The sequence below is a fragment of the Loxodonta africana genome, chromosome 17 (genome assembly GCF_030014295.1).
Source record: "Loxodonta africana isolate mLoxAfr1 chromosome 17, mLoxAfr1.hap2, whole genome shotgun sequence".
Classification (NCBI taxonomy): Eukaryota; Metazoa; Chordata; class Mammalia; order Proboscidea; family Elephantidae; genus Loxodonta; species Loxodonta africana.
Genome location: NC_087358.1, coordinates 29,910,794 through 29,930,139, shown reverse-complemented (window position 1 = coordinate 29,930,139; position 19,346 = coordinate 29,910,794). Strand labels below are relative to the sequence as shown.

General features: G+C 41.6%; 1 protein-coding gene across 1 annotated transcript; it reads left to right on the top strand.

The window, feature by feature from the left end:
- Positions 1-4,724: 4,724 nt before the first annotated feature.
- On the top strand, positions 4,725-17,209 carry ACOD1 (aconitate decarboxylase 1). Its single transcript, XM_003409325.4, is given in 6 exon segments — positions 4,725-4,852; positions 9,137-9,298; positions 10,209-10,298; positions 11,864-12,069; positions 13,116-14,055; positions 14,058-17,209. Coding segments are annotated over 6 exon segments (1,464 nt in total). The 5' UTR covers positions 4,725-4,840; the 3' UTR covers positions 14,112-17,209.
- The last annotated feature ends 2,137 nt before the right edge of the window (positions 17,210-19,346 follow it).

Below are 19,346 nucleotides of genomic sequence, written 5' to 3'. Positions count from 1 at the left end.
CTGAAGACTTCACTTGATATGGATGGATCTGCTTCAAAGCTGGCCTTTAGCAGGAGGCCTAAGTTTCTTCCCACTTGGGCCTCTCCATAAGGCTGCTCACAACATTGCTTCCCCAGAGTGAATAATACAAGAGAGAGAATTGTAAAGACAATTTCTCTGGCTTCTACTCTAGAGCTAGGAGCAAGAGGCAAGAGGAAGCCAGCAATTGCTTTTGTCTGGAGAGTTGCTATCAATCTCTAATCTATCATTTAAACTCTTGGAGAGTTAGTACCAAAAAAAAAAAAAAAAAAAACCTGTTGCCGTTGCATCAATTCCAACTCATAGCAACCCTACAGGACAGAGTAGAACTGCCCCATAGAGTTTCCAAGGAGCGCCTGGTGTTTTCAAACTGCCTACTTTTTGGTGAGCAGCTATAGCTCTTAACCATACGCCACCAGGGTTTCCGGAAAGTTAGTAAGTGACTCTAATTATAGAAGGCCTTTGATTTTTTTTTGTCTTTAGGGATTGGCCACAGTCCATAAAAATACTAAGTAAATAATTAAACAAGGTGCCCCTGGAGTCACAGAGGTTAAAGGCTTGGCTGCTAACCAAAAGGTTTGAGGTTCAAACCCACCAGCCGCTCTGTGGGACAAAGATGTGGCAATCTGCTTCCGTAAAGATTACAGCCTTGGAAACCATATGGGGCCGTTCTACTCTGTCCTATAGGGTTACTATGAGTTGGAATCAACTCGACAGCAATGATTTTGGTTTTGTTTTGTTTTTCTAATAAATAAACTAGTAAATAATTAAACTAACTCTACTTCTGAATTCAGTAGAAGCAAAAAGTGAAGCCTGTCCATTAAAGCTCATCAGATTTGAATATTCCTTTGTAAAGCCTTTCCACAGTGAGACGGTTGAAGACATCACAACTTATTGTTCATTTTCTTATAAAGATGGTCTTGGGAGTCTCAACTCCAAATCTTACTCTCACTCGGAACTTGAAAAATATTTTACCTCTTAGAACCTTGATCTCATATTTAAACTGGGAGTAATAACAGTTAAAACTCTCATAGAGGCTGTTTTGGGAAGTAAAAGAATCTACACATTATGTGTGCATATAAATTGAGTAAATATAGACATTTAAGGTGAGAATACCAAAACTCCCAAATGGGATAATGCTCCGAATTCCAGTTTGAATGTTTATCAAACTAGATGGTGTCCACGTTTCCTTTCAACTCCATGAGATCACTAAAATCAATTTATTAAGACTATCCGGTAATGAGGAGCCCTGGTGACACAGTAGTTAAGCATTTGGCTGCTAACCAAAAGGTCAGCAGTTTAAATCCACCAGCTGCTCCTTGGAAACCATATGGGGCAGTTCTACTCTGTCCTATAGTGTCACTATGAGTCGGAATCAACTGGACAGCAACAGGTTTGGTTTATTCAGTAATGAGGAATCTGGGTGGTACAAACACTTAAGCACTCAGCTACTAACAAAAAGGTTGGCAGTTCAAGTCCACCCAGAGATGCCTTGGAAGAAAGACCTGGCCATCTATTTCCCAAAGATCACAGCCATTGAAAAGCCTATGGAGCACATTATCTGATACACACGGGTCCACCATAAGGTAGAAGCTACTACAGCAACTAGTTTGGTTTCTTGGTTTTATCTGGTAATGAATTACACTGTCATATAATGTGTTTTATTCTTATTTGCTGGAGCTTATCCAAATGGCCATAATGATAGGAGTCAAAATATCCAACTCGTTCTTTGGAATCAGGAATCCATCCTTCCACTAGGCACTGGGTTTGGAGTTCACTGGTATAAAATAAGTATTGTTTGAAATGGTAACTTGATGCACACGACCACCCTATATGCCAGTTCTGAGCTTAGGTCTGGGTTTCCCCAATCTGGACCACGGTTGGGAAGCCTACTTTAGGTAACAGGTGGTTTAGGAATAAAATCCAAACATTTCCAAGTCCCTTACCCTTCTGAGTCCCTCCTCCCTTTACCCTTCTATTAGGTACAATCACATGCCCCTTCCTGTGATTCTTCCTTAACTATATATTTCTTGGGATAACCAAAGAGCACCTACATTCCCCTGGTTTATGCTGGTCACTTCTGTCTCTGACATCTCGACTCTCTTTACTTCATGGGTGAGCAACTGCCCCTGCTTTCATTCACCAAAGCTTGGCTGACACTAGGTTGTGGAATGTACCAAACTTTCCTAAGGATGTGAGGATAACACAAGGGAATTATAATGTTGAAAAGAAAAACTTAAAATTAGATATTCAGTCTCATTGTTCCTTAAATTTGTCTACCCCTGCCCTTCCACAGGGGGTTCCCTGTCGGCTACCTCCACCCATAGCTCCTGACCAATAGCCATGTTTCCATCACCACCAATCCATAGGGTTTGCCACTGACCCTGCCATTGGACCCGGTCTCCAGAGCCCCAACACTCTTTCTCCACCCACCAAAAAAACCAAACCCACTGCCGTTGAGTTGATTCCGACTCATAGTGACCCTATAGGACAGGGTAGAACTGCCCGATAGAGTTTCCAAGGAAAGCCTGGTGAATTTGAACAGCCAACCTCTTGGTTAGCAGCCATAGCGCTTAACTACTACACCACCAGGGTTTCTTCTTTCTCCACAGGCTCCGACAAACTACTTAACTTCATCTCCCAGAGACACTGCCCTGCCTGCAAAAAAGATAGCATTTTGCATTGGTATGCAGAAAAGTTTATCTCCTTTTTGTCTCAAATTTCCATTTTTCCAATAGGATTGGGATAGAATCAATAGGCTCGTGGAGATTTCCACCAAAATTGAAAGGCAGTCTTCCCCAAAGATAAATTCTGCCACTACATCTAGAAGAGGCACAGCTTTGAAGTGTCAAAAAATAAATAGTTCAGGACACTATTAATAGATTGCTATGCAGGTTTGATAGACAATATACAATTGAGCAACACATTATCTACCCAGTCAATGAGTGCTCCAAATAATCAGGTTTCTTAAAGTGTTTATATACAAAGTTATCGGGAACTCACGAACAAAATTTGATTGGTTGACATTTACATAACTTGGCCAAACAACTACAAGATACCATATTTTTACACAAATGCATTTGTTTGCTGGCCATGTGCTCCCCACAAGGCACCCTCACAAGCGCCACCATCTCAATTCTCATCCACATGTTATTGTAAAAAAAATTAACATAACATGCTTAAGAAAATACCTTGAGGGGTGAGGGCATAGCCAACAAACACAGAAGTCGAGTGTTCCTTTTGAAAAAATACGGTATTCACACGATTATCAAGTCATGGTTACAAGATCCCTAAGTTTTGAAAACAGGATATTTTCATCAATCTTGAAAACAGGACGTTTATTAATGTCAATTGTTTTCTGAGTTTTTAGTGAAAGTTAATGAATAATGAAATCAGCCTTTCTGGTTTCAGTGGGCCTGGTCACCTAGCTATGTTTAAAAGTTAGCTTAGAACATAGCTAAAAGATGATTGGTTAGAGTGCATAGGTTTTTAACATTTAACAAGATGACCTTGTTAGTGTCACGGGTAAGAGAATTCTTTATGTTTTCATAATGCAAAGTTTGTGATTTTTTACATAAGTAACCTATTTGTTTTGTACCTATTCTGTCCTATAGGGTCATTATGAGTCAGAATCCACTCCACAGCAACGGGTTTGGGTTTTTTTTTTTTTAATAAGTACAAACCAATTGGTCAGGACCAGGGAGTCTAAGGAGTCCCTGGGTGGTACAGATGGTCAAGGCACTCGGCTGATAACTGAAAGGTTGGAGTGCCAAGTTCACGCATAGTCGCCTCAGAAGAAAAGTCTGGAGATCTCCTTCCAAAAAATCAGCCACTGACAACCCTACGGAGCACAGTTCTACCCTGACATATACAGGGTCACTGTGAGTCGGAGATGACTTGATGGCAACTGTTGGCGTTAGTAGTGGTGATGGTGGTGAGGCAGACCAAGGAAAGTGGCAATTACCCAGAGGAGCAGAGTTAGGTCTGGACAAGCCAAGCCACCGTGACTGATTACAAGCAAAGAGGCCTGGACCAGCTGTGCTGAAGCAATGAAAGAGGGAGGGGGGCAGTATATCCCAAAAGCCAGTTAGAAGACAGGTAACCAGGGATCTGCATATATGGAAAGAGCAGCTCAGGAGCAAACAAGACAGCAAATGGTGAAGAAGTATGATTAGCTCCCAATGCCCTCTTAGGGTCTTAATCTCAAGCTACCAAGAGTTTCTTGTTGACACGTTTGTCCTTAAATAATTAGTGACCAGCAGGAGTGAAGTGAAGGGGAAAATGGGAGTGTGCTTTAAATATTACACATGCCATATTTTATTTAGCCATATCACTATTTGGGGACATCTGATTGTTTCTATTTTTCATTTTATCAACAAGGCTGTGAATATTTTTTGGCTAAAATGTTTTATGTATCAGTGCTTATTTCCTCAGAAGGAAGTGGAATACCTAGATATTGGCATACCAAAAAAAAAAAAAAAAAAAGGTATAGGAACATCTAGGTATTCCCAGAAGCGGAAGGCCCAAGATGAAATACTAGTTTTACCACCAATATACTTTCCTCATGCCTTATGTGAGAAATCACATGGTCATAGCTACCGTACTTCCCAGCCTTATTTAACTCTTCATCTACTGATGACTTAAACAACAGAGGAAATTGAAGTAAGTTAGTTGGGAGATGTTGAAATAGTGGAAATTCTAAAGTTAAAAGCACAAAGCCAAACAGAATGGGTTTGGGGAGGAGAGAAGGGTATAAATGGAGCCACACAGCAAACACATTACTCCTCCAATTCACGCCAGAGAAAAACCTCCTCTTTAAAACATGCTGCTCAAGGTACTGTTCCCTTTTATGTGGCTTATTTAAATTGGTCTTCTAGTTCACTTTTTCGTTTCTCAGTTCCATCAGTTGTCCTCTCCTTTTAAGAGCTACCTGCCTCTGCTTCAGAAATGGTGTTCTACCTTGCCTCATTGCCTCTGGGCTACCTAATTAACCGCACCTTTTTTTTGTTTCTCAGCAATGATTTACAAGTAGGAGGCGTGATTGTAGTATATAAAATTGGCAAGGAAATGAATCACTGTAAGTTCACTGAATTTTAACTTTCTAGTTTTATATTAAGGAGTCCTTGTGGTGCAGTGGTTCAGCACTCCGCTGCTAACCAAAATGTTGGTGGTTCAAACCCACCAGTCACTCCGCTCTGCAGGAGGAAGTTCTGACAGCCTGCTTCTGTAAAGATCTACAGCCTTGGAAATCCTATGGGGCAGTTCTAGTCTGTCCTGTAGGGTCGCTATGAGTCGGAATCCACTCAACAGCAATGGGTTTCAGTTTTATGTGTGCCTATTTTGGGATTGCCATGTGTAATTACCTGTTGATCGCCATGTCCCCTGAATTAATACTATGTAACTTAGAAAAAAAAAAAATTTTTTTTAACTTAGATGTCAACAAAGATAAGCTTTTGCAAAAGGCTAATGCTCTTAGCTGCTAACCAAAGGTTAATGGTTTGAGTCCACTCAGAGGTGCCTCGGAAGAAAGGCCTGGCGATCTACTTCCAAAATATCAGCCACTGGAAACAGTTCTACTCTGACACACATGGGGTCAGCATGAGTCAGAGTCAACTCAACCACAACTGTGGTGATTTTGAAACAGAAACCACAGAACAATGGTTTGGCATTCTTAAGCGCTTAGTACAATGCCAGACACTGCAAGACCTCATCAGATATCTATTAAATGACTGTATATGATGTCATAATTTATGTATTAATCACAGTATCTCACTAAAAAGAAATGTAAATGCCATGAGCAGGTCAAACAGACCAAAAAGCTATTTTAGAAATAAAGATGGACACGAGGCTCACAGACAGCTGAGCAGCTGCTCGTTTTCCTCTTGTTCTCTTCCTTCAGGGGCCAGGGTAAGGCCATCTGCTCTTCGGTGCAGGGGATGCTGTTAAGGACCTGTCAGGAGATCCCCAGGGGGAATCAACCCTGAGGAGCTGAACAATCATTAACCGACCTGAACTGCAAGAACTGTGGGGGTGGGGAAAGGGGGCGAATAGGTGATTTTGCTTAGAACAAGGTATCCAACCAGTACTTGAAACTCTAAGTTTTATTTGATGGATTCTCAAGCCAGCTCTTTTCTCTCCTTCTTGTCTCCCTCTGCCTCTAAATACATTTACCCAAATTTCTAGCAGCATGAAAATCAAAGTTCCTGTTATTCTCCACCCTCATCAGAAACTTTTGGACCAGCCATCTTCTCTGTTTTCTCACTCCAGACTCTCCTCTCCTTTACAGCAAAGTTTCTGAGAAATAAAAAGTAGTCCGTCCTTTTGAAAATGGTAGATATTCCCTGACCCGATAAATCGAAAAAAAAAAAAAAAAATCTAGAGACACTAAATGTGGGACTAGTTGGTGTCCAGTCTGACGGACTTTGGGTTGGCCATTGATTCTGCCGCTGGACCTCTTTACTGGCCCTGAGCTCAGAAACAGAGCCCCAGATACCCAGGTCCTCTAATCCAACACCCCTTCACCCTGCAGCTAACGTCTGAAAATAAGGGCTCTGGTGCTCAGAAAGACAAAGTAAGTTGCCCAGTGATGTAATATTCTGAGCGGGGAAGGGAAGACACCTAATTACTAAGTGGTACGAAGTGCTTGGAGTCCCTGGGTGGTGCAAACAGTTAATGGCTCAGCTGCTAACTAAAAGGTTGATGGTTCCAGTCTACCCAGAGGTACCCTGGGAGAAAGACTTGGTATTTACTTCTAAAAAATCAGCCACTGAAAATCCTCTGGAGCACAGTTTTACTCTGACACACATGGAGTGGCCATGATTTGGAATAGACTTGACAGGAACTGGTTCTAAGTGCTAGGCATAGAGTGAAATACAACTTAAGAATGGATGTGTTTCACGATACGTGATAGAAGTTCTCCTGTGAAGAGACGCAGAAAACAAAATAATTGTTTATGCATTGAGGAACTTGACACTTAAAGGAGTTGTGTATTTGCTGCTGCTTAAAAATGAAATGTAAATAATCCTGCCAGTTTTCATCTTGTTTGTGGAGAGACAGTAGAATGGTCTTCTCAACCAGGATGCACTCAGGCATTTCAGAGTCAAGGAGCCCATCGCTGAGTAAAAAAGTTTGCTCCTCCTCCTGTGTTCCTCCTCTTGGCTCCTGGCATTGCCATTGCCTGGGGTCTAGCACCTTAGCTACTGCAGCAGCCTCTTAACTGCCCTTGTCTGCCCCCCTCCAATCTATGGTCCACATTCACCTTTAGAAATCTTTCTAAAGCACAAATCTGCTCATATCTCTAACCTTCTTTAAACACCGCAACGGCTCCCGACTGACTTCCAAGTCTTCAGCATGATATAACCTTTATAATTCAGATCTGGCCGGCAAATCCATTCTCCCTCTCACCTCTGTCCCCTGGATGCGGCTCTCCAGCAGAAGTTTGCCAAATTTACTGCACCCGGTCATTGGCACTGGGTTGGGTCATGCCTCCAAGTCCTTGCTTTGCTACCTGTATCTTCCATCCTGTCCCCTGCACCTTCACCTGGCTAACTCCTATAAGCTTTCATGGCCAGCTCAGGTACCAGAGCCTCCAGGCGGTCTTCAGCAAGAAAGGGCAAGAAGTGGTTCATGAGCCACATACAAAATTTTAAATTTTCTAGTCAACATATTTTAAAAAGTAAGGAAACACTGATAAAATTAACTTTAATAATACATTTTATTCAACCAAAATATCCCAGATAACATCACTTTTAACATGTAATCAATATTTTAAAATTACTAATGAGATGTCTTATATTCTTTTAGGAGCCCAGGTGATGCAATGGTTAAGTACTTGGCTGCTAACCGAAAGGCTGGCCGTTCAAACCCACCCAGCGGCTCCATGGGAGAAAGATCTGGTGATCTGTTCCCCATAAAGATAACAATCCAGAAAACTCTATGAGGCAGTTTTACTCTGTCACGTGGGGTCACTATGAGTCAAAATCGACTCGACAGCACCTAATAACAGCAACAACAAATACACCTTTATTTCTACAAAATCTTTTTGAAATTCAGTGTGTAGTTTACGCTTTTGACACATTTCAATTTGGACTAGCCACATTTCAAGTGCTTAATAGCCACATGCGGCAAGTAGCTACCATATTGGGCTTCATAGCTCTAGAGAACTTAAGAATCACCCAGATGTCTTAAGAAAACCCCGAATCCTACGCTCTGCTTCCAGAGATTCTAGTTCTAGAGGTCTGGGGTCAGGAATGCTCATTTTCAGCAAGAACCTCAGATGACTGTCGCACATGTTCCTCAGGTCACACTGTAGGAAATGTGCTTAATGCTAAATGCACCAGTTTCAGAGCTAGATCCACAGGGGTCTGCAGCCTGACTCTACTATTTAATAATGATGTAACCTAGTGACTGCCTTTCTAGGTCTCAGTTTACTCACCTGCAGAGCAAGACTAATAATACCTACAAAGAGACTTGGGACTGAATGAGATAGTGGATTTAAAAGACTGAGTGTAATACCTGGCACATCTCTAATAATGGGCAGCTAGTTGTCTGAATGCAACCCACCCCACTCCACCATCCCTACTTTATGGGAGAGATGTCCCTCCCACCACCCCACCCTAACTCTGTACTTCCTTCCACCAGAGCCTGCACCACACTCTGTAGTCATCATCTGTCTGCTAGTCTGTGTTCTCAGCTAGATTGAGGACAGAAATTGTATCGTGTGTATTTTTACACCCTTGTGCCTTTCACGGAAGCCCTGGTGTAGTAGCGGTTAAGTGCTATGACTGCTAACCAAAAAGGTCAGCAGTTGGAATCCACCAGGCGCTCCTTGGAAACTCTATGGGGCAGTTCTACTCTGTCCTATAGGGTCACCATGAGTCAGAATCAACTTGACGGCAACGGGTTGCTTTTTTTGTTTTTTTGGGTTTTTTTGGTGCTTTGCACACAGTAGGTGCTGCTTAAACATTTTTTAGGAATTGAACTGAATTTGATCTACTAGGTTTCTTCTACTGGAGTAAAACTCTTCATGCAAAAATACCTTAAGTTCTCTTACAGTAAGGAAGTGTGCAAATATCAAGTGGAGTGGTAGTCTGTTCTCCTGACACCCTTCCCTTTAAAGTCTGTCACAGAAAGCTTTGCCAAAATGATCCATGGCTTGAAAGTGGAACACCTGACAGACCGTGTTATTCAGAGGAGCAAGAGGATGATTCTGGATACTCTGGGCGTTGGACTCCTGGGAACCAGTACAGAGGTGTTCTACAAAGCCGGCCAATACAGCAAAGTAAGATACTCCAGATCTACCTTACAGCTGAGTACGCACACTTGCCTGAACCCCCAAGAGTCTATGCAGCGATGTGTGCATGTGTTCTATTTACTTTACTCTTTATGTTATACATAGTACTTGGTATATAGGCGACCTGGTGGTACAGTGGTTAAAGAGCTTGGCTGCTAACCCAAAGGTAGGTGTTTCAATCCACCAGCTGCTCCTTGGAAACCCTAAGGGGCAGTTCTACTCTGCCCTATAGGGTTGCTATGAGTCAGAATTGACTGAACAGCAATGGATTTTTTTTTTTTTTGGAGGGGGGGTTTACTTGGTAAATATAGCATTGTTGTATACAGTCTCATGCTTTATGATCTTAGATTCAATATTCATCTGTATCCTTAACTAAGTCACTGTCTTAAGACCACACACTATTAATATCTCAGTTTATTATTATTATGACTAAAAACACATTTTCACTGAAGAGTCTCAGAAGCAATAGCACCTACCCTAGACCATTCATGCAGAGGCTTCAAGATTCTCTGGAGAAAAGGCAGGTGGAGCACTCTGAGCAGAGAGCGGGCATGCACTCCAGAGAATGTCCTTGGCGTAACTGTTAGTCTGCCTTCCCCACCACCCCCCACCACCAAAGAGGGGGTAAGTCAGAAATGTAGGCATTCAGGCTCTGTCCCGGTGAACTTCTGTATCAGGATCCAGGACTAAGCCACTGCGTGTCCTCTCGCTTCTGTGGGAGCACTGTGGATTCCTCTACAAGGAAGAGAAGGCTCCAATGATTAAGGCTTGAATCTAATACAAGGGGTTAAAATAAGGCTTATTAATAAATGCCTAAGATGAAGAACGGCTCTTGAAATTGCAACGTAGCATGTGGTGTTCACCCTCTGTGTCACTTATTATTATTCTTTTGTTCCAGATCTACTCTTCCAACATATCCAGCACTGTTTGGGGCCAGCCAGACTTCAGACTTCCGCCCACATATGCTGCTTTCGTTAATGGTGTCGCTGTAAGGCGGTTTTCATGTCTTCAACTATTAGATAATCATACGATTTTCAGAGCCAGGAAATATGTCTGAAATAACCCAACTTCCAGGCTTTACAGAGGAGATCACTGATGTTCAGAGAGATGAAGCAGCCTACTCTCTCTCATAGGCAGTAATTTCAGGTTTTATGCTTTTATAGTGAATGGATGCTTTTGAAACAAATGGTGAAGTAAGGGAAATAGAATGGAAAAATTTAGATAAAAATAACCCCAAGATATCCCAACTCTAAACCTTGAAGATAGACAGAGATAGGTAGTTAGATAGGCAGACAGGTGATAGATAGAGATACACAGCAAAGGATATAAAACCCAATACCCGCACTCTTATCTCAATTCCCACAGTAGTGCGTTCTCCTTCTGTTGGTAGCCACTGCCACAGTGACCAGTTACTATTTAGTGACATTCTATTCATTCATTGAACAGATATTTATCTTAGATTTAATACTCTATATTTAGGATGGCCATAGATGTCTATATTTTCTAAACCAAAAATCAGTACTCCTAATCTGACAGAAGATTTTTATGCTTTTCTGTGTGTTGGGGGCAGTCTACAAGGCATAATCTGGCCATGAACATGTTGGGGTTTCTGAGACATTTTTATGGTTATGAGGACAGAAGCTCAGAATACTGAAAGTCAAACCCAGTGGCGCATCCAGTAGTAAACGTTCAGTCATCAGTGGGAAATGTACCAGTTGCATCAAGTAGACATAAAAATCTATTTTAAAATAAACTTCTGGTTATTACTAGCTATTTCAAAAAATGGAAATGAATGAGGAATTAAAACCTTATAGCCAAAAATCATGATTTAAAAATACAGCTTAACAGTTAACCTAGGTTCAGGTTTCTTACACTATTTTGCAATTTTTCCATAACTTTGAAGGTATTTCAAAATAAAAAGTTATAAAAATATATAGCCCAGTATGGAATTAAGGGCATTAAACTTTCAGTGTGACTTGTTTATAGAGTGGGGGGAAGGAGGAGTAGCCACGTGATTCCAGCTTTGTTTTTAAGGGCGATAACATCTTTCTGCAGTTGCTGGGTGGTGCAAACAGTTAACGTGCTTGCTATAAACCAAAAGGTTGGATGTTTGAGTCCATACCGATGCACCTCAGAAGAAAAGCCTGGTGATCTACTTCCCAAAAACTGAGCCATCGAAAATCCGATGGAGCACTGTTCTACTTTGACACATACAGGGTCGCCATCAGTCAGAGTTGATCTAAGCACAATTGGTTAATTAACATCTTCCCAGAGTCTGTTGCAATGACAGCTTTAATCACTTGAGCAAGACCCAGCCTCCTTGGGGTTCACAAGATGCTCTCCAAGGTCGTGCCTACCTCCTGTCAGAGAGACTGGCTGCCCCACTGCTTAACCATGTAATTAAGAATTAGTGCTAGTTCATGAGTTTTATTTTCAGAGAGTCAGATATAAAAACTTCACATGACATAAGGTTATTGCTAAGCTAAATTCTTATGGACCCAAAAGCCATTGCATTCAGTACATTTTGCTCTGATTGTGTGTTTGATTACACAGATTCACTCGATGGATTTTGATGACACATGGCACCCTGCCACCCACCCTTCCGGAGCTGTCCTTCCTGTCCTCACAGCTTTGTCAGAAGCCCTACCTCAAAGTCCAAAGTTCTCTGGCCTTGACCTGCTGCTGGCTTTCAGTGTTGGTATTGAAGTGCAAGGCCGATTAATGCATTTCTCCAAGGAAGCCAATGACATACCAAAGAGGTATGGACAGAATTTGCCCCATGGAGAATGAAACACCCTCTGACTTAGAGGCTGGCTGAGTTGGGGGTGTTAACATTAGTGCTGGCTGATAAGTCAGCTTACCAAATTAGATCTCGTGCCCTATATCCATGCACAAAGGTGTGATTCCAGAAGTGTTGATGAATAATTTCCTTTAGGTTTACAGAGCCAATCAAGGAACCAAGACCCTGAAATAAGTGGGGGACTCTCATCCCAGGGTGACTTTTGTCAGTCCAGCATCCCATCCTCAAAGTAGAATCTACTCTGACATTCACTAAGGAACATTTGGAATTTCCTAAATGTAATTGTACATCCCATAGGTCAAAAACGGTCAAATGCTGTCAGTGTTATACGGTTTAGCCTAATACTTATTTTGCCACTTCATCCAACCTGCTAGGAGAGGAGGCTGTGCTATTGGGTAAACGTTTACAGTTTCTACAAGGTCCTCAATTTTTCCAGTTACTTACCTGAGTCTTCAGCAATCAGCAGCAGCTTTTGCCTCTCTGGCAATAACTGTAACTTTATCATTTATAAATTATTTACTATGTGTCAAGCAAAAATGATTGATGGATTCATTTAATCCTCACCAAACCCTATGAGGTAGACTCTATTATTATCACCATTTTCCATAGGAGAAAACAGGTACAGAGGAGTTGAATAACTTTCCCCAAATCACAAAGCTACTAAACGGTGTGAAGTCCCTGGGTGGCACACATGGTTAGCACACTTGGCTGTTAACTGAAAGGTTAGAAGTTCGAGCCCACCCAGAGGTTCTCGGGAGAAAGGCCTGGTGACCTACTCCTGAAAAATCAGCCACTGAAAACTCTGTAAGTACAGTTGTACTCCGACACACTCGGTGTCGCCATGAGTTGGCACTGACTCATGGCAACTGGTTAATGAATGGAAGAGCAGATATTCACTGAGCCCATGCACTGTGGCTTCAGAACCTGTGCTCCTAACCACGGTACTCACTAACTCTTGGTGAATGAAGTTTGTAAATCTCCCAACTCTGCTTCTTTGCTTTCCAGATTCCATCCGCCCTCAGTGGTAGGAACTTTGGGAAGTGCTGCTGCTGCATCCAAGTATTTAGGGCTCAGCTGGACCAAGTGTCGAGAGGCCCTGGCTATCGCTGTTTCCCATGCCGGGGCACCCATAGCAAATGCTGCCACTCAGACCAAGCCCCTCCACATCGGCAATGCCGCCAGGCATGGGATAGAAGCTGCTTTTCTGGCCATGCTGGGTCTCCAAGGAAACAAGCAGATCTTGGACATGGAGGCAGGGTTTGGGGCCTTCTATGCCAACTACTCCCCCAAGGTCCTTCCAAGCCTAGATTCCCACACTTGGCTGCTGGACCAGCAGGACGTGGCCTTCAAGCGTTTCCCCGCACACTTGGCGACCCACTGGGTGGCAGATGCAGCTGCATCTGTGAGGAAGCACCTTGTGAAAGGCAGAGCACCACTTCCCGTCAACCACATCCAGAAAATTGTGCTCAGAATTCCAGACGTCCAGTATGTGAACAGGCCCTTCCCAGACTCAGAGCATGAAGCCCGCCACTCCTTCCAGTATGTGGCCTGTGCCATGTTGCTCGATGGTGGTGTCACTGTCCAGTCCTTCCACAAAAGCCAGATAAACAGGCCACAGGTGAGACAGCTGCTCAGGAAGGTGGAGCTGGAGTATCCTCCGGACAACCTGCCAAGTTTCAACACACTGTACTGTGAGGTGAGTGTCACCCTCAAGGATGGAGCCACCTTCACAGAGCGCTCCAGTACCTTCTATGGTCACTGGAGGAACCCACTGAGCCAGAAGGACCTGCAGGAGAAGTTCAGGGCCAACGCCTCCGGGATGCTGCCCTGTGACAAAGTAGAAGGTCTTATAAGGATCGTAGAAAAACTGGAAGATATAGAAGACTGCTCTGTGTTAACCACACTTCTGAAAGGACCCTGTCCACCACAAGAGGCTTCAAAATCTATCCAGGATGTAGTAATTCCATCCAAGAATCTGTTCTGAAGCTAATCAAGGTCTAGATGACTTTGCATTTGCGGTGATTCAATGATTTGCTTTATAGGGCAAGGGTCAACCGTTTGGTTTGCCCAGGGTTAAATGAAGCAAGGTGAAGAGAGTCCAGAAATAGAATTGGGTATACAGGCAGCCCCCAGGTTCCAAACAAGATCCGTTCCTGTGTCTTTAAGTTGAATTTGTAAGTAAGCTGGAACTGGAACAGGTGCATACAGTTCCCATGTAGCCTGACTTTAGTGCAAGAAAAGGCTCGAAGCCTCTCCAGTGATTTAAAAGCTGCACAGGCAGCAAGTGAAGATGATTGCGATGAAGACTTTGGTGTGAGTAGGGGTTGATGCAATCATTTCAAAGTCAGGGCGAATTTACATTAACACTAAAGTGCAAGTAGGAGTTGTTTATAACTACAATGCTTGCAACCTGGGGACTGTCTGTATACGGAAGAAGTTTTGTCCTGTAGGTTTCTCAAGACAGTTCCAATTACCTAAAGCAATATGAGAGATATGCAAGAAACACAAAGAAATTGATTTTATAAGCATTCATAAGGCTGAAATTCAAGTCATCTATGATTTTCTTGTAAAGGTCATCTTTTCAGAGGAGTTACTTATGAACTTCATGAACCTCGCAGCTTGACAAGAACTTGAATTTGTGTGCACGTTTGCTGGCGGTGGAGAAGGACTCTGGTCTGTTGTGCTAAGAACCGATTTTTTTAGGCCATGGGTTACCATGAAGTTCTTCACAGCGGAGGAGGGCTACCGGGTTTAAAGAGAAGGCCCTAGTGGGTTTGGTTTTTTGGTCCGGGGATTTAAGAGAACTGACACACTTCTTAGTGTACTAGACCTGCATTTCCCATCAGTTTTCCTTAGAAGAGTAGATCCTTATGTATTGCTCCAAAGAGTCACACACTCAAATATGATATTATACAAAAAATGAGTCAGAATCCACTTGGCAATGGGTTTTTGGTTTAGTTTGGGGTCAAATTCTGCCCCTGCCACTTACTAGACATGACCCTGGGCATGTTACCTGGTCTCATCTGCCTCAGTTTCCCTAATTGTAAAGTGGAGATGAAAATCGGGCTGGGGGAAAAAAAAGGCAGTTTGGCTCTAGAACCCATACTCTTAACCACTACATTACCTTTCAGTAGAAAAAGATTTTGAGAAAAATGCCTCAAATGAAGAGTCTGAGATGCGAGAAGGAATAAAAAACAAAATGTAAATATGGAGTAACTAAATAAATATTGACTGTATAAAATAAAGGAGCCCTGGTGGCACAGTAGTTAAAGTTCTTGGCTGCTAACCATGAAGTCTGAGCTTAGAACCCACAAGCCACCCCATAGGAGAAAGATGTGGCAGCCTCCTTCTGTAAAAATCTACAGCCTTGGAAACACTGTGGGGCAGTTCTACTTGATCCTATAGGGTGGCTATGAGTCACTATCGACTCAACGACAGTGGGTTTGGTTTTGGTTTGGGTATAAAATAATAAAAATATCTTTGGGGGTTAAAAATTGAAATATTTGCAATATATATAGGGAGGAGGTTATCAAAGTTAATGCGTTCTAAATTCCTTGTGTTGTTTGAGAAAAGGGCAGAGCTGTTAACTCTAGAAGCTGATTCTTAAGTATGCATGTTAAATGTTACAGTAACCATTAAAGGACAGCAGTGGAGTGTATCACTTCCAGGTTAATACAGGAGGAATATGGAATTAGAAGAAAATAATCAGTCCAAAAGAAAGCAAGAAAAGAGAGAGAAAAGAAATATAGAAAAGGCAGGACAGACAGAAGCACAATATAAAAAAATGGGAGAAGAAATTCAAATATATCCACAATTACAAAAAAAAGGTAATGGACTAAATGTTCCAGTTAAAAATGTCAACACTGAATACATTAAAAAAAAAAAAAGTTTAACAGTTTTATTGACATCTAATTTACATACTATTAATTCATCCATTTTATGTATACAGTTCAGTGAGTTTTAGTAAATTTATACAGTTGTGCAAATATCACCACGATCCCGTACTGGAATACTTCCATCACTCCAGAAAGTTCCCTCATGCCCATCTGCAGTCAATCTCCATGCCCACCTCCAGCCCTCAGCAGCCATGGATCTACTTTCTATCTCTGTAGTTTTGCCTTTTCTGGACATTTCATCTACATGGAATAATACAATAGTGTCTCATATCTGGCTTCTTTCACTTAAGATAACAGTTTTGAGATTCACCTACACATGTATTAGTACTTGATTCCTTTCTATGGCTGAATTCTATTGTATGGATGAACTTTTTTTTTTGAGTGTTCACTAGTTAATGGACAATTGGCTATTATGAATAGTGCTTTTATGAATATTCACATACAAGTCTTTGTATGAACATATGCAGTGTGATTAATTACTTTTGTGTGTGGCCTTTCTAGCCATGGGACAAAACTCCCACCCAGGTGATTGTGTGATAGGGGAATTGTGGCCTACCAAGGGGACTGGTCAGTTTTGCTTTAAAAGAGAGCCAATGCCAGAGCAGAGAGGAGGAGCCCACCACCAAGGAAGAAGAGACTCAGCAGCAGAGGCTTTCCGCAGCAGGAGAAAGAGCAGGGGGCTTCCAGGCTTCCAGGAGAGAGGAAGCTGAGTGCCTCTGAGCAGAGACTGAGGGCCACAGAGAGGCATGCCTGTGAGCACAGCTGGGAAGAGCATCAGCTATCCTGATGAAAGAACTGTATCTTGAGTGTTCCCGAGCCTGAATTTTAACTGTTACTAATAAGCCCCATAATTGTGAGTATGGCCTGTGGGTTCTGTGCGGCCATTGCAATAAATTATCAAACACAATAGAGTGCTGTGAGAGGGGTAGCTGGTGTCAGAACTGGTAGAGATGGCAGAGAGAGGAGGCTAGTCTGGCCTCCAACTCATGGGAGTCAGCCTTGCGCTGCTGATCTTGGTTCTTCTTCCCCTTTGTGGAGTAGGCGGAGGTGAGACACCACATCCATGCTGTTTTTATAACATATTTCCATTTCTTTTGAGTAAATACCTAGGAGTGGGAATGCTGGGTCATTTGGTAAGTCTATGTTTAACTTTATTTAAAAAAAAAACAAAAACTGCCAAACAGTTTTCCAAAGTAGCTCTCTCATGTTACATTTCCACCAACAACGTATGAGGGCTCCACTTTGTCCTCAGCCTCACCAACAGCTTTTTATTGTCAGTATTTTTTATTTTAACCATTTCAGTGAGTGTGTAATGGTGTTATTGTAGTTTTAATCTGCATTTCTCTAATGACTAATTCTTGCCCATTTTTGATAATTCTTTTAGTTGGATTGTTTTCTTATTAATGAGTTGTTAAGAGTTCTTTATATATTCTGGATATAAATCCTTTATCCATACATCAGATATGTGTTTTGCAAATATTTTCTCCCAATCTGTGACTTTTCATCTTCTTAATGGTATCTTCAGAAGAGCAAAAGTTTTTCATTTTAGTGAAGTCCATTTTATCTTTTCTTTATTTTTAATGGTTTATGCTTTTGGTGTCATCAGAATGCATTTAAGAACACATATAACCAGCTATTTACTTATTACGAAACAAGAACACAGAAATGTTGAAAATAAAAAGAGGAAAAGATGGGATGGAATATTAAACAAAAGAAAGGTAGGGTAAATAAATGTTAATACTGGACAAAATAGAATTCGGACTAGATACAAAGAAGGTCACTATGTCACGGTAAAAAGTTCAAATCACTAGGTAGTTAAAAAAATCTAAAACTTATATGCACCTAAATAATATTGAATTGTAAAGAGAAATAGATGAATCTAATACTGAGAAATTTTTAACATTTCTCTCTCAGAAATTGATATTTCAAGGAAACCTAAGGTAGACTATGTAATACTTAAACACAATCGACATGTCTGATTAATAAACATACAGAGAATATACAATCTTGCAAAAATCTCAGAACAAAAACTGATTATATACTGAACCATTAGGCAAGTCTCAATAACCATTTAAAGGACTGGATTATACAGACTATTTTCTCTAAGTACAGTGCAATTAAATTAAAAGTCAATATCAAAAAGATAATTAGAAAAGCCCAAAATGTTTGCAAATAAAAAACATTCTTCTAAACAACTCTTGAGTCAAAGAAGAAATAATGAAAATTAGAAAACATTTAGAAGTAACCAATAAAAAAAAAATACTACATTATCAAAATTTGTAGGACGTAGGTAAAGCAGTACATAGAAATGTGTAGAATCTTCTATCGCTGGCTTGGTATTACTTAGCTATGCTGCTCCGTGAGGGAAGCACCATGGTTAAGCGCTCAGCTGCTAACCAAAAGGTTAGCTGTTCGAACCCACCCAGAAGCTCCATGGGAGAAAGAGCTAGTGGTCTGCTCCCATAAAGATTACAGTCTAGAAAATGCTATGGGGCAGTTCTACTCTGTCACATGGGGTCGCTATGAGTCAAAATTGACTCGATGGCACCTAACAACAATAGCTGTTTCATGGGACTTGTTGTGTAACTCTACTTGATGAACTTGTTTGAACACAGCTGATCAAAGAAGGGATAGAAGAGGTGACTTCTAATGTGGACTTGAAGAAAAATCTAGTTATCGTCCTGCCTTCCCACATTTCAGAAGCATCTAGGAACAACATTGAAAGTCCATTAATAACATCCTTAGATAACCCCCAATGAATGTCTTGGACCAACAGCAGGGGCTGGGGAAGCAGATCTCTCCTGAGGACAGCACCCAGAGTGACTTTGGTATCAGTTCTTACACCCACTGAGTTAACTGAAAAAAAAAAAAAAAGTTAACTGAAGGTGAGACAAAATATGGAAGGTGAGTTAACCGAAAAAAAAAATTTTTTTTTTTTTTAACTGAAGGAGGGGCAAAATATGGAAGAAATTATAATGAATTGGTCTGTAGAGAGCCCTTAAAACTCCTCTTGGCTGGCCAGTTCACACGCCATCCACCCCCACCCTTACACACACACTAATAGAGAAGAAGAGGGAGAGAGAGATTGATTCCACACATTGCTTTCTAGACGATGGTTCCACGACAAGGTCAAAAGCAATAGCATTGTTGAGCCAAAGTGCTAGTGTAGACATTTTTTTTTTTTAATTGAACTTTAGATGAAGGTTTACAGAACAAACTAGTTTCTCATCAAACAGTACACAAATTGTTGTATGACACTGGTTAAAACCCCACAGCATGTCAACAGTCTCCTTTCTTGACCCTGGCTTCCCTATTGCCAGCCTTCCTGTCCCCTCCTTCC